The following is a 15,146-nucleotide window of genomic DNA, read 5'->3' as shown; positions in this document are numbered from 1 at the left end:
ACAGTGCCACAGCGCAATTCAATTTTAATGGTTTATTCTGCGTTATGTACAGATCATCCTATTAAAACTCTTTATACAGTATGTACAGGCTCATTCAACCCACTTAATTTATATAATACCCTTACAAAAAAAAATCTAGAGATCACAGACAGAACAAAATGCCAACTTCTATGTCCATAAATCCAGACACTACATCTAATTTGACCCAAATCGTATTTGAACAGTCAGACCTTATGTAACGTCAAGCCAGGCTATAAAGAGTGATAAGATTTACAGTAAACAAAAACAAAAAGCAACAAATCGCACGGCTGGGTTAAATCCTTACAAGGAGATGCAGAGGTGAAATTTTGTGCCAGTGACCCCCCCCGAGATTTAAAACAGTCTTCATATCTAGTCACTGTCTTAAGAATTATGGCCTGCATTTTGAACTGCAACATCGTTCCTCTAAATTCGCAAGACTTGCAAGGACCTGCGTACAAGTTTGTATGAATGTCACTGAGGAAAAAAAAAATATATATAATGGTATACATCCCAATAAAGAATATTCCAGAAATTACTGTTCCTTTTTCCCTGACCTTCTGGGTTAATCGCTCAGGCATCGTGTAGGGCTGGGGGAAGGGAGGCACGCAGAGCCAGAGAAAATGGAGTGGGGGGGAAGGTGACTGATAAGTCATTTCCATAGTCCATAAGTCCTATAAATCAGCAGATGTGATCAGTGATCTTCTGGAGGTGAGGTCTCCAACTTGCGAAGTCTGCGGCGCCTCAGCTCTGCAGCATTAGGCTCACCCCCATCCACAGCCGCCGCCTCCTCCTCCTCCTCCCTCACTTGGTCATTTTCGCCGAGCGCAGTGGTGGTGGAGTCCGCGGGCTGGGAAAAGCCTTCTGCCCCAATTGCAGGTTCAGCTTGGGGTTGGTGAGGAGAGAAAAGGAAGATCTTAAGTACAGCATCACTGCAAAGACTCTTAACCGATGCTGGAAACACACAACACTAATTGATATAATCACACCATAAGAGAGGAGGCTCACATCATACCACATTCTTTGCATTTATCTTCCTACACATTTTCCACCAATACTCCAATTATTTGACCTTCACTGGCAGTTCTGACTTACAGCTCTGGGAGCTGTCCTCCTGGGTTTGGTCCTGGGTCTGATTCTGGTCATCAGGACCGCTCGCAGAAGGGGGGGAGGAATCTGCCACTGTCGACCCGTTGGCCGTTCCGGTGCTGGACTGAGGCCGTGGGGGACTGAGGAGAGAGCGGAAGAGCTCCGTCACGATCGAATCAGGCAGCAGAAGAGAGAGAGAGACTGTAACAAACTGACCTCCTCTTCATTCTATGAGTGTATTCCATTGAGTGCTGGAGAGGAGAAAGCATGTGGAAAGTGTGTGTGTGTGTGTGTGTGGGGACGGGACAGGACGGGGACGGGGGAGGACAAGAGCGTACGTGAGTGTGGCGACGGTGGTCAGGTAGTGATGGATGTTGAGCATGGCGGCGTCCAGCAGCGTGTGGATGTTGTTGAGACACTGCAGCCTGGCTTCCAGGCCTCTCCGGCCCTCCTGCTCCAGCTCCCTGAGCTCTGCCTCAGACAGGCTGGACAGGGACGGGGGAGGGGGCGGCATCGACGACACTGGGAGACACGGAAACGCACACGTGAAACAAAGACCACACGCCTGAGTAAGTCATTTTTACGTTGAATGCTTGTAATATTTCAATGCTATTCCAATTACAATGATATCAAAAGGTTATTCAGAAACAAAGAAATACATTTTTTTTCTTCTCCTAAGTAGTAAAAAAGCTGGACATGCTCACCAAATGGAGGGGGAGGCGGCATAGGCAACCACGGGGCAGATGGGAATGGAGGAGGGGGGAAGGAGAAGGGGAACCCTGGGATAGCTCCTCCAGGGTTACCAGGAGCAGCAACGCCTCCATCCACACCAGTGGGGCGACTGGCACCTAACGAGCGCGCACACACACACACACACACACACACACACACACACACACACACACACACACACACACACACACACACACACACACACACACACACACACACACACACCATTAGGACAGAACTCGTAATAAATGTGGTCATCCTTCAGAGAGATTCCCCATAATGTGCCTTTCGGCTAACATCATTGTCAGTAACAAATGACAGCTGCTCTGAATCTCAGTTCATTTCAGTGTGAATGTCTAACCTGCTCCCTGAGTTTGACTCGTGTCCGTGTTAGCCTGTGGGGTGTCTGCGGGGCCCTGGGCGCCAGGAGCCCCAGCGGGGGGGGCTGCCCCAGGGAAAGGACCCCAGAAGGGGAAAAGGCCAGGGGGGAAGTGAGGCATCATTCCTGGGGCCACTGGAGAAGAGAAGGTAGGCTCTTTAGAAGCTGCTTGGGAGCTCACAGTTAAGGGAAAACATTGTAAAAATAACTGTAAAATGTGAGAGCGTGATAACATGTCATAAAAGGTACTGGTGATAAAGTACTTAGATACTAATTAAGTACTCGGATGCTACGCTTTGATATCCTGTGCTTCTGCTCACCGTTCACAGGAGGGGCCGGGGCGTTGGCGGGGGCAGCTGGGGCAGCGGGCGGGGCTGGGGCCGGCACAGGCGTCTGATTGGGGTTGGAGGCCCGGAGAACATCCATGCGACAGGTGGGACACGTCTGCTGCCTCTGGAACCACGAGCGCAGGCAGCTGGGAGACCAAGAGAAGAGAGACGGAAAAAGGAGAGAATAAAAGAGATAGATGCTTATCAAATAGGAGTGAAAACCCAAATAAACTACGACTGGGAAATCTTTCCAGTGTAAAACGGCATACCTCGAGTGGAAGATGTGGTTGCAGGGAAGTTTCTTAGCTCCAGTGACCATCTCCTCACGGCAAATAATACAAACGTTGTCAGAGGCCTGAAGATCTTCCGGGGTTGCGTCCGGGTAACTGGTGACACACCGGGGCAAAAGGTCATTAACAAGCAAGAATACTGATGTTAACTGAACCTAGATACATAGATGGAACTTTATTGATTCCCAAGGGAAATTGCACAGTTACAGCAGCAGTGAACAAGGACAACGAGTAACTTATTAGCGACAAAAACGTAATAATTACAACCTAACCTTGACAGTGTTAGAGTGTGTGTGTGGGGGGGGTTAGAGAGAGACACAAAACAGGAGAGATTAGAAGACATTTAGTGACACCAAATCAGCAACACCACTCACAGCGTATTCATGTTGCGGATAGCTCGTCTGGACATGATGGCGTCTGTTACAGCTTTCTTGAATTGCCTGAGAAAGGAGGAATAGTTTTTATAAATATGTCAAACAGCAATATGTTTTGGTTTGGTGGCAACATATAAACCCTGGAGGACATATTGCCCAAAGAATTGGAACAATTTCAGTTACTTATCTGAACTTGATACACCAAAGACCGTATGCCAAAACATGCAACTCCACCCCAATATTGCATTTGACTAATGTAAACTGTAAAGCATTTCAAAAGACTACAAATCCAATTGCAATCCAGCTCCTGATTGTACACAGGCAGCATGCCAAGGACAGACATCGGCTGCAATCAGGTTATCCAGTTGTTCCGCAGCTTCCCCAGAGCTCACCTCATAGCCAGGTACATGGGTCGGATGGCAAAGAGTGGGAAGGTGTGTACTTTGATCATGATGGTCATGAACGCCATATACAGGAGTACTTTGATGAAGCCTAGATAAAGAAAACACTGTGTGTTAAGGCTTTGGGTCCAAAAAGTGGGCAATAAATGAACTAACATTAAAACTAAACAGGAATGCCAGACTGGTCATGAAATGTGTCTGTACCAGTGAATAGCTCTGTGTATAGCATGTAGACAGCCTTGTTGTCCCAGGGGTTTTCACTCTGAAGGTCTACGGTGTGGAGGGTGTACTTGATGAAGGTGGTCAGCACCATGGTCATCAGGATGGCATACTGAGGGGGTTAAAAGAGTGTTTTTTACACCGTCTCTTCTGAGTGCTTTAGCTCTTCTAAAAAGTGCAGAATCAAAGTGAGGAGGATCATTATGGCCTACAAACCTCAAATCCAAAAACAAGTTGGACAGAGGCTCCACGAGTGATGATACTATGGCAGGCGTGGTTGACAAACAGGAAGTCCAGGACTGCGAGCAGCACCATGAGGGCTGTGTGCAGAGCAAGAGAGACAATGGATCAGACCGGAGACCAGTCAAAAACCTGTGTGTATGTGCTGGCTTCTAGAGTAGAGAGGTACTTTACTGATCCCTGAGGAAATGTCACATTATTGTGAGAAAGCAATTTCAGTAACTCTTACTCAATTTGTTGTAGTTTCTTTTTTTCCCTGCTGAGGATATTTTCAGGAAATGTTTTTTGTTGTTTAATTGTGTTTTTGGTCACTTTCTTTTCTTTTCCTTGGTGCACTGTGACTGCAACAGGTGCAACCTCATGCATTTGCATAGCTTAATTTAGAAAACCGTTCTGTACTGAAAGTATCAATTGAGCATATCATCACGCCCCCTTAAAGCAGCAGTATTGCAGTAGTGTGGTGGGTCTTTTTAAGGTATACTCACATAAGACTCTGAAATGAAAAACCCAGGATATATTTGGACTCCTCTCCATCTGAGAGAAGAGTTTGAAAAAAACATTAGGTTTAGAAATCTACCACAATGGCCCAACGACAGACATTCCATGGCAGTATCTAAAAGAACATGTGAAACCACACCAGTCACGTAGAAACTATGTAAATCTGACAGTCAGGCACATCAGGTACAATAAATTTGACAAGCACTCTTAGAATAATCAAATCAATCAACAATGTACAAATCCCACCTTCCCAGCACAATGAGCTGAGGTTTATTTTGCACTGAATAAAAGCTTTCCAGTCACTCACAAAGTCCACCCTGTCTTCAGCGAGCCAATGGAAGCACTTAAGGAAGAGCAGCAAGGTGAAGAGAGCCACGAAGCGAGGGGAGAAGTCGTCCCTGAACACTGTGAAAGCCAGGCACGTCTCTGTCACTGCGTACCAGGAGCGTTCAATCAGATGCTAGACAGGAAGAAGGAGAAGTTCAGACTGGAACAATAGCTCCATTAACATACTGGTGTGGAAATGAAAAGCTGAAATTACAGATAGGGTGTAAACAACATGATAAAACTCGCACTCAATCTATCACCAGCAGGGACAAATTATTACTACAACTGATACGCAAGTTTCCTTGCTGATCAACCCCAGTATGTAAGTAACTGGGATGAATGCAGGCTGTTAAACCCCACTGTCTGTTTCACTTGCCCGCTCGGTCAGGCCGCACACTTATTCATGAGTTTGGCCCTGAGGGCTAACTTTGTTTTGCCGTATGGTATTTTTAATTTGTGAGAAAATTAGTTTGATTCAACAGTCTATGATCATATTTTGGCAGAGCTCATTGGTAGGTATCCAATTACTTTATTCAGAGCTAACTAAAGTGAAGACAGGAGTAACACAACTGGTTAGACAGAGCAGAATAAAAAGTCTAGGCCTGGGGGTATAAACAGAATTATAAGCAACAGCATACATTATCAGGGACTCAAGCCAGTTATTGAGTCAGATGGCTGAGCGGTTAGGGAATCAGACTAGTAATCTGAAAGTTGCCAGATCGATTCACGGCCATGCCAAATGACGATGTGTCCTTGGGCAAGGCATTTCACCCTACTTGCCTCGGGGATATGTCCCTGTACTTACTGTAACTCGCTCTGGATAAGAGCGTCTGCTAAATGACTAAATGTAAATGTATTGAGCAACGCATTCATTTAGGCAAGAACAGTTTGATGTAAACCAATTGTGACATGTGATAGGATGACACTGACCTCCATCTCAGCTGCTCTTAGCTGTCCAAAAAAGACTTTCCTCATGAACTTTCCCAACAAGAACACCAAAACAAAGGCCTGAATGTATAACACCTGACACGATAGAGGGAAATCAGCATTAGATAGACATAACATCATGTTCTCATTTTCGTGTGTGTGTGTGTTTGCTTCTCTGGACTCACCGCCATACTGGGGCTGCTCTTGGTGAGGTACACCACTGTGGGGTAGAACTGGTGTTTAAGAAAATAGGCATGGGCAACCACTGCTCCAGTCAGCACCAGACTGGTGGCAGTTACGAGGGCTGCACGTACCATCATGGGCTCAGGCACAGCTGTTGGGTAGAACAAATTGGAATATGACAGAACAGTCTAAACTATATCAGTAACTCAAATAAACTGTGAGATAGAAACAGTTGAAGTAAATTAACAATCTAGCCAGCCTACTAGATGTATGGTGAAACTAAAAGAACAGATATTGGATTAAAATATGCAAGGCAGGAAAGGAAAATCCTGATGTTTAACCTGACATTAGAACATAACGTCAAATAAAAGGCATTTTCCAAAAAGACCCTATTCTGTTAGTGTCCAATACATAAAAGTAGAGTTGCAAAGTTAGCTCTACTGGGAACAACTTAACGTTAGCCAACTTGCTTTAGCTAACATGTAAGGTTTAGCTATCAGGGTATCAAACAATTTAACACCTCCAACATTACTGGCAAGCCGTCTCGGCACAGGTGGTTAGCTAGCTAGATAGTTAACTACACGAGTAACTCGAGTATTAGTCGACACTACTCTACACTAGTAGCGCTAACAAATGTACGCTAGCTAGCTACCTGGTTAACTTGACAGTGGTAATGATAGCAACATGTCCTGGTTTGAGAGATAAACTTGACACAAGTCAGAATGTAAATATGTAACGCTAGCTAACATCGTTAACTGAGGTTAGCAGTTAACGTTTCTCTAGGCTTACTACAGTAGCTAGTGTAATACTTGCATCCAATCAAACCATCATAGACTTTATAGCTATGCTTGCTACGTTAGTTAGGCTAGCTAGCCTACATTAGTTAGCTAAAATAGGCTAGCTACAGTAGCTGTCACTGCACTGCGAAACTTACCGATCTTTGTCGCTTTCACAGGAATGCACTTGATTTTCTTGCCCAACACTTTGTAAAACGCTTAAACTCGGGTAACCGAATATATCTGCTCAGCCTTTATTTTATCATCTGCATGTACTATTCCATGTTCCCAACCCAAAATGCTGCAATCCCCTTGCTGAAGCCTGTTTCTGATACGTGTTTATCTTTGGCTTGCTCCTTGAAGTGGCCACCTCATATCCGGGGCACTCCACACCAATGATCTCAGTGTCGAGGAAACATTTGATCGAGGTATTACTGTTATAATGTCATATGACATCAATATTGAACGTATGTTATCTATTACACAGCTTTTAATCAATGTTGTAGTTCTTGACACATTACTCTAATATAATTGAATATAGCTTTGGTACTAGCATCAGTGATTGTGGTGCGACAGAATGAACTACTAGTGCATAATGTGTGCGCTTGGTTTGCAGGCTCATGCATTCCGACGGCACAGTGATACACGTATGCACAGTAAAAAATGTTGGTCGATGTGTGTAAATAATCATGACAAATTTTCGTTTTTAAGCTCTTTACCTAATACAGTGCAGGGTATAGGTGACATTGTGGTAAAGTGTTCTATGCATGCATGCCTGTCTGGAATTGGAAGATCATGGTCAATTGACTCGTGTAACAGAATTTACGGTAAAAAAATATATATATATAAATATATGAAAAAATGTAACTTACGAACCACACAAACCCGACGCGGACCAATCGTTGTTAAAAGAGGATTGTTACACCTATCAAAGCCTTGCAAGTTGACTTCCTTTTCACCAATCATACTGCTTTCCGAGCTATGGATGTACCACCTCTTCATTCAAAGGAATATATAGGAATGGGTAGGTTACTAGGCTACTTAATTAATCGCACGGGGAAACTCCGTTCTTGACGTTATTGATTAAAAATAGAGATCATATTTTCACGACAAGATTGGATAAATACGTTAAATATATAACGCTGCCAATTAAAAACGTATAACGTGTATTCACTTTGGATTTGTTGTATACATGAAAAAGAGCAATACAAATACATTTTGATTTGATTCATTAGCCTATACCCTTTCATCCAATGAGTTACTGTCAGATCTAATTGAAGACAAGTAAGCACAGTCATTGTTACCAGTAACCTGTTTTATTTCATTGTGCTAGTGATAATATAGATCATCGTAATGCCATGGTACCCAATCAAAACTTACCTTACATTAAAAAAAAAAATCCATGTGTGCAACAACGTTGTTAATAAAGCCGAGTTAAAGCCTACAGAACAAATCTCACTTTAATGTAGTAGGACAAAAACTGGACGTAGATTTTTTTTCAATTATAATACAAATGCTAACTTCTTTTGAAAAAATGTCACTGAAGTTTTTTTCTTAGCTTACCAGCTGTTTGAAACATTCAGTAATTGCTCTCCCATATCAAAGTTAATAGTTAGACATACTTTATTTAAAAGGCAGTAACTCAAGAGTTTTGTTACTAGCAATAGAAACTATAAAAAGGAAACATTTACGAGATTTGAGTCTGGTAAACATATAATGGCAGCTATACTTTATGTCAATATCTGGCATTGGACAAACCGTAGGGAGGGGCTGACACTTTCAGACTAATTGCAAGTTGTTTGACTGATGTAAGATTTGAGTAGTGAGTGATACACAATTAATGTTTCTTTCAAAAAACTAAACATACAGAAAGTTAAAATCATTCAAAAACGATGGAAACATTTTTTTATGCAAAATCGGAACATTTTCAGGTACATGCTTTCCAGTCTACTCTCATTCAATGCAGAAGTTGGTAGCTAGTGTGTGAGCAGTAGTGTGTCCATTTCATGCTGCTCCTTTCAATTCGCTTGTAGCCCCAGTTTCTTTCACAACATAATTCTGCTGATGCTCTAGGGTTCAAGAGCCCTTCTACAGTCAGCATGTAAACAGTTTGGCCTTTAAGACCTCCTTTTCTCATAGAACATTGCAAAATAAAAAAAAAGTAACGATAAAAAAAAAAAGAAAAGAGAAGAGTACAAGAACTCCCTATTGAACCCCCTCCCTTGCCCTGTGTAGGAGCCATTATTAGGACACAGAGGAGATGGGATTGAGGGGAGAGCCCATCTGTGTCAGCACTTTGTCTAGCCACTGGAGGGGGCCGTGCAGGTGCACCTCTATCCAGCAGGGGGTGCTAGTCACATCCTGTCGGTGATACTCTGCTCCCCAGCCCTGTGGAGAACGGAGAAAACACCATTGATACAAGAAATCCCTGAACGTTTGGCAAAGGACAGGAACAGTAAATAAATCCAAAGTCATTAGTCAAGGTTCAATAACTTCATAAACATAAAGAGCATTACTGGTTCAACTCTGATAATTGACAAAAAGCCTCAAAGGGATCAAGCCGCCAACTCCTCCAGTACCTTGACAAAACTCATTCGGATGGTACACATCTTGGTGAGCTCGTAGACGGCCTCGAAGCCGTGGTTGACGGACTGGGCCAGCAGCTGGGCGAACTCCTGGTTGTTGAAGATCTTGAGGCTGCAGCCGCTGGGGATCTTGCACACGGTGGTGGGGTGGAAGCCGTGGTGGTAGTTGCAGTTGCGGCTCTGGACGAAAATGCTGGTGTCGCTCAGGCACTCGGCGTACACCTCCCCTCCCACGTAGTACAGGTGGACCCCTGCAGAGGAGGAGGGACGACAGACGCATGTGCACAGACGCTTTAGCCGCCTCCCTCAAATTTCATTCACGAATCACATCGACTCGTTCCTTTCCATGTCCCTAATTATTATCTCACTGACGAATGTGGCTTCTAACCTTGGGAGCTAGACATCAGTTCAAGTTTGCATTTGATTGCGTCATCCTCTACCTTTGCCGATGTGCCGGCGTGTGTTCTCGATGGTGGAGTTGCGGTTGACGTTGGAGAGCAGGCCCAGGCAGAAGCGGTTCTTGTTGTTGGAGGGGTCTGTGAAGCCGTCCACCAGCACGCTGGTGGAGGAGGCATGGTAGGCTTCGCCCACCCGGTTGTTCAGCTCGTAGTAGACAATGGAGCACCAGTGGCTGGGCTCCTCGTACTCCACCGGCTGAACATCTGGAGAGACAGACGAGAGAGGCCGAGGAGGAAGGACGAAAGACCACCGGGTTAAAGTACAGCTCTGCTCAGTGGAACGGGTGCATAGATCATTGACCCACAGAAGAAAACAAAGCGTGCATATAGAACACCCCTCATAGGCCGAGCGTATAAAATCAACCAGGGTTTTGTTTATTTTACTACATTTTGGATGAGGCAGAACTTTCTTTTTAAAAGTGGATGTTTGGCTTCTGTAGCCTAAACATTTCTGCTTTTCCTTCGTGTGACTTACAGGAAGACACTTGCTGTGGGATGCCTTACCTCCTCTGGGCATGTTTTGAGGCACCACCATGCTGCTTCCGGTCTCCATGGACTGAGAGCCATCCTGGCCCATCTGCTCATCAGGGGGCCTGTAGGCCGGGGGTGGGGTGTCAGCTGGGGGAAGGTGTGGGAGGGGAGAGGAGGGGGGGGGGTGACACACAACAAAAGGAACAGTTAGAGGAGACCAGCTGCTGCTGATGACAAATGGCTGCACAGGCGCACACACACATTCTCTTCTTTGCCTGTGGAGGAGTCAGACCCCCCCATCACAAGATCTTTTCCCGGAAACGGTGTCCAATGTCACGTCTTACACTTCCCAAATAAAGTATACACAGCCCAGGCAGACTTGCATAACAACTAAAGCCTCTTGAAGCAAGTTCACTGATTTGATTTGAGTCCCAGCAACAGTCTGAAATTGTTGTCACATTATGACTGAGTGAGTCAAGATAGGGAAGTAATGAAAAGAAATCCTGCCTAGAGTATTACCCTACCCTTAAAAGGGGCACTTTACTTAGATTATTATAAACTATATAGCATTACTTGCAGTAAAAAAGGTTTTAAAGCACATGTCAGAGAATGTTTGAGGAGGAGGAAGCTCTAGAGGGGTTAATGGATGCTTATATTGATTGAATATTCAGCTGTACTTTTGCCACAACCACTTACCCTTGGAGAGCCCCTATCCCCTATGCATTGTCATATGTAAGAATCTAAGCTAAATTGCTGTTGCATGTATTGTGATAGTGATTTAATTTGTGATGTACTTACATATACACAAATACTTTATAGTAATTGATTATGTACCCTAAGAAATACAATAAAATAGACAGGCTGGAGGGTTTTCTACTTAAGAAGTCTGTATCAATCTAAAAAACAGGCTATTTATCTTTCCTCCTGTTACTCCCTTGATGACGCCTTCAGAAACAGAGACACCAGTGTTGCATGGATCGACACTAAAATCAATGACGGGGCCAATTCAGCACAATAAAATACAAATAAAAACACAGCATACTGCATCTAACCTGCATTTCCCCCCCCCTACCACCACCATTACCCATCAGCTTCATTATGCCTGACTGGCTGCAGACCATGGACTGGAAGTGTAGCGTGCATCAGCAGATCCGGAGCTTCTGCAGAATGGAGGCCCCGGGCCTGTGCCCAGCTCATGGTAACAGCCCACGTACGCGTGCACAAACTCTCTACAGACTCACCCCAGACGGGGTGTGGGCCTGGTTCAGTCACCCTGGCTTTGGGTGCTCTGCTTGGTCTGCATTTGCATTGTTCTGTCTGGGATCTGCTTTAAATGGCCAACCGTCGTAACTTAATTGGATTTTCATTTAAATGTAATGAAACCGAGTGTTCTGAGAATTTGTTTATTCCTGTCCCCAACTCAAACGCATGGGCTTGTTTACTTTTCAAGAAAACATGGAGTATATGACATACTCAACATGGCAGAACAAAAGAGACAACCCATACCACTCAGCAGAGATTTTAAAAAGCACATTGTTTCTAAAGCCTAACCACTGCCTGTTTGTGATAAAGATGTCACCGTTATTCACGCATTCAACCAGATTCTTGAACTTAAATGACCGGAGTGTGCAGTATATCAATGAGACACCTGTGTGTGCAACAGCCTTACAGCCAGTGAGCTGACGGTAGAATTTGGTGTCTACCTGGCAGCTGGAAGGGGCTGGAAGGACCCGAGCTGGCGGGGGAGTTGGGGTAGGTGCCGCTGCTGGCCGGCGAGGGGGGGTAGGGCGAGTTGGGCGAAATGGGAAAGGAGGAGCCTCCGCCACCACCTCCATTGCCACCGCTGTGCTGCTGGAAGGACTCTGGGAAGGTGGCGTTGAGGGGCATGTGCGGCTCGTTGTGGGTGAGGTTCCGGAACTGGACCAACAGGCTGTGCTGGGGGTTGAACTCGCTGTGTCGAGGCACCAGGACAGGGGGGAGGACTGGAGAATTAGAGGGAAGGAAGAGAAGGAGGAAAAAAAAATAAAAAATAAAAACAGCAATAGAGAAATGTGAAGGTTTAGTCTGCTTACATGGACAACATACTGGACAATAACTACACCCTGTCATACACCATCCATAGGATGGGGGCCACAACTCTACGCAGGCTAAATACACAAACCCACAAATTAGTGCATAAAAACAAGGGCCAATCGGAAAGTAGAGGTCCTCCGGCAATATTTTCAACATTCCAAGAGAACTATATCATTGACTTTGTTGTGCACATACTGTCCTTGGGGCTTCAAGGCCATTAATTTAAAAAAAAAAGTAGTTGAGGGCAAGAAGTGTTTTTGCCTCCTCGGCTGAGTGACATATGATATCTGGCCTTGGACTGTTCCTTTGGAGACGACCATCAACATGTCAGTCAGATGCAAGGTTAGTAAGGCCTTCCAGTAGGACATCTCTAGAGTTGTGCTTTTAGTTCGGCTAACTCCTAGCACGATATCCCACTGACATCTCTGAAGCCAGTAATGTAATAGGATTTCAGTATTGATTCTCCACGTAATGGAGGAGATTCAATAAACTAATGCTGCCAGTCTAATGAGGAGCTTTGCTTAAGAGAACATTAGCTTCAAGAGCTAGCTAGCGCATGTTTACATTGAATCATGGCAAGCTAATGCAACATTTCTACTGGTTTTGAACCTGACACAATTGGTAACACCAGCTCCTATACATTTGTAGGGCCTCAGTTGAAATATTAACTTTAGCAACTTGGGGCCCATAGCGAAATCTACACTTGAGTTTTAATATTCCCTTTAAACATGTCATTTGTGTACTCTGTGGCTACCTACCCGGACTCTCCACCCGCGTGTAGTGGTAGGGGTTTATGCAGACTTCCTTCTGCTTAGAGCCAAAGGGGTATTCGCAGACCTCCAAGGGCTTGAGCTCGTGGTGAGACTGCAGGTCGGGCCAGCGCCATACCCTGCAGTAGATGACGTGGGGCAGCCCTTTCCTGTGAGACACCTGGAGCCTGCCGTCCAGAGAGCGTGGGATGGTCACACACTTGCTGGGCTGCCCAGGGCTACTGAGGGCCTTCTCCAGGTCTTCCATGGCACCCTTCTTCTTCTTCAGCTTCTTGACCAGGGCGTCCACCGCCTTCTCTGCCCACTTTTCCTCCTCGTCCCCCTGTTTCCAGCCCAGCAGGCGCTTGACGGCCGGGCTGGTGAAGGAGAACAGGCTGGACATGGAGGTCATGGTGGAGGAGGTGGGGGGGAGAGAGGATGCGGACAGCAGGGATGCACCTGGATGGGTATGGGAGGCGGGGTTCTCCTTGAACCGCTGTCAACAGGGTGGAGGATGGTGTGTGTGTGTGGTCAATGGTCAATAGGGTGTGTGAGTGGGGGGGGGGGGGTTGAGGTAGAGAGGAGGATATAGCCTTGTCCAGCCAATGACAGGAAGTTTGAGGCAGGATGCAGCTGCACAGCGCTCAGGAAGGGCCCTCAGCGAGGTGGACGTAGCTGGGTCAGCACCACAGAGGGGTTTGGGGGGTGGGGGGGGGGAACGCAGGAGCTAGCCAGCCACAAACCTGGGGAGGGAAGGGGTGGGAGCAGATGGGGAGAGGGGGGGGGGGACGGGTTGAGATCAGGACGTCGCCGTCTTCCAAGATGCTTGGATGCAGCTCGCGGAGTGAAAGCTGCAGCCGGAGGTCCCGACGCGTAGCCTCAATGGAAGATGGGAGAGAGCAGCGCTTTGCTATTCAACCTCCTGTTCGGTTTTCTGTTGCTTGTTTGTGTCTCTCACCAGCCTGTGGCCCCTGGCCCATGCCAAGCTACGGGAGAAGGCCAGTCCCAGAGGTTGTAGGAAGAAACCTGGAGAGACAGAAAAATAAGTTGCTCGGTCAGAAACCTTTCTTGCACAGTAGGCTATACAAGTATCCTAGATAGGCAGCCTTTAGATGCCCATCACTTGCTGACATTAATCCATTTATACACTCTACATTTTTACATTCCTACAGGCAGCCCAAGACAGACCAAGACAGCAAGCTGAATATCGTTTCACATCTGTCTGGCATGTCCCTTCCCCTCCCAGTTCTCCGAGAGCTAGACAGTCAAACAAAAAAATCGGGCGCAGGCTTTCTAAAATATGGTCCAACCGACAGGCAGAAACTGACAGAAAACCTCAACGGAGAAAGACGGGCCAGAGGCAAACTGACAGACAAACCGTCTGACGGCCAAGACAGCCAGGCATGAAGACAGGCAAGCAGGCACACACACAAACAGGCAGACGTGGAGTCACACGGTCAGTCAGACAGGCAGTCTGTAGTTGGCGGCAGCTGTTGGAGGACTTGTGAAGCAGACAGCCAAGGCAGAGAGGATGCGAGGGCTGCCGAGGGCCGTTTCCTCCCTCTCACTCCCCGTCCTTGTCCCTCCCTCCACGCCACACAGCTGTCCAGCTTCACCGTTCTCCCACTTTCACGCCTCATTGTTAGAAATAGGACAAAAAAAAGACTAAATGGAAACCTCTGGAAAAAAGAATGGGCCGGTCTAAATATCTGACCGCAAAGTATTAGGGCTGGAACTCGAATAAGAAGGGACAGACATCAATTGTTACTTCCATTGCTGCCGCGAAACAATGAGAGACATTCAAGAAGTGGAAGTTCACTAGTGGAAGTGTGCGAGTTAGTCTAGTTAGCTCACAGGTCAGTGACACCGTTACCAGCCAAAACTGTGAAAAAACTGACACAGACGCAGATTCTTTCCCTACAAAGATCAAGGGAGATTTGACTCATGTTGGCTGACACACAAGGACAAACACACACACCAAGGGTGGAGCTGACAGTAGTTACTCTTCCGCCAGTTGTTTCCCACCAC

General features: G+C 46.0%; 2 protein-coding genes across 2 annotated transcripts; both read right to left on the bottom strand.

Moving 5' to 3' along the window:
* Window positions 1–7: 7 nt before the first annotated feature.
* Window positions 8–7,345, bottom strand: syvn1 (synovial apoptosis inhibitor 1, synoviolin). The gene is made up of 16 exons (XM_084668872.1): window positions 6,941–7,345; window positions 6,009–6,157; window positions 5,827–5,919; window positions 4,877–5,029; window positions 4,557–4,605; window positions 4,048–4,151; window positions 3,817–3,943; window positions 3,604–3,703; window positions 3,212–3,277; window positions 2,817–2,933; window positions 2,539–2,693; window positions 2,201–2,353; window positions 1,812–1,955; window positions 1,446–1,629; window positions 1,114–1,247; window positions 8–903 (listed from the first exon to the last, which is right to left on the bottom strand). The coding sequence occupies exons 2-16, from the start codon at window positions 6,141–6,143 to the stop codon at window positions 713–715; spliced, it is 1,905 nt and encodes a 634-aa protein (XP_084524998.1). The 5' UTR covers window positions 6,144–6,157; window positions 6,941–7,345; the 3' UTR covers window positions 8–712.
* Window positions 7,346–8,381: 1,036 nt separating this feature from the next.
* On the bottom strand, window positions 8,382–13,807 carry smad5 (SMAD family member 5). Its single transcript, XM_084668838.1, has 6 exons — window positions 13,128–13,807; window positions 12,000–12,278; window positions 10,330–10,443; window positions 9,808–10,029; window positions 9,362–9,618; window positions 8,382–9,170 (listed from the first exon to the last, which is right to left on the bottom strand). Exons 1-6 carry the CDS (start codon window positions 13,528–13,530, stop codon window positions 9,027–9,029), a joined length of 1,419 nt encoding a protein of 472 aa, XP_084524964.1. The 5' UTR covers window positions 13,531–13,807; the 3' UTR covers window positions 8,382–9,026.
* Window positions 13,808–15,146: the final 1,339 nt, after the last annotated feature.

The sequence above is a fragment of the Hypomesus nipponensis genome, chromosome 1, assembly GCF_054491055.1.
Source record: "Hypomesus nipponensis isolate SF chromosome 1, ASM5449105v1, whole genome shotgun sequence".
In the NCBI taxonomy this organism is placed as follows: Eukaryota; Metazoa; Chordata; class Actinopteri; order Osmeriformes; family Osmeridae; genus Hypomesus; species Hypomesus nipponensis.
Note: the sequence above shows the minus strand (reverse complement) of the source record. Positions and strands in the feature narration are given on the sequence as shown.

Bases quoted from the DNA above. Each gene is read 5' to 3' on its own strand.
- smad5 (XM_084668838.1), bottom strand. From the start codon at position 13,530: ATGACCTCCATGTCCAGCCTGTTCTCCTTCACCAGCCCGGCCGTCAAG. The intron at 10,444-11,999 runs GTAGACACCAAA...ACCTTCCCCCAG, and splicing joins CAGCCCCTTCCAGCTGCCAG to CTGACACCCCACCCCCGGCC. The intron at 9,171-9,361 runs GTACTGGAGGAG...CGTTCTCCACAG, and splicing joins TCCGAATGAGTTTTGTCAAG to GGCTGGGGAGCAGAGTATCA.
- syvn1 (XM_084668872.1), bottom strand. From the start codon at position 6,143: ATGATGGTACGTGCAGCCCTCGTAACTGCCACCAGTCTGGTGCTGACT. The intron at 2,934-3,211 runs GTGAGTGGTGTT...GTGTGTCACCAG, and splicing joins ATCCGCAACATGAATACGCT to TTACCCGGACGCAACCCCGG. The intron at 1,248-1,445 runs GTACGCTCTTGT...CTCTCTCCTCAG, and splicing joins ACCACCGTCGCCACACTCAC to TCCCCCACGGCCTCAGTCCA.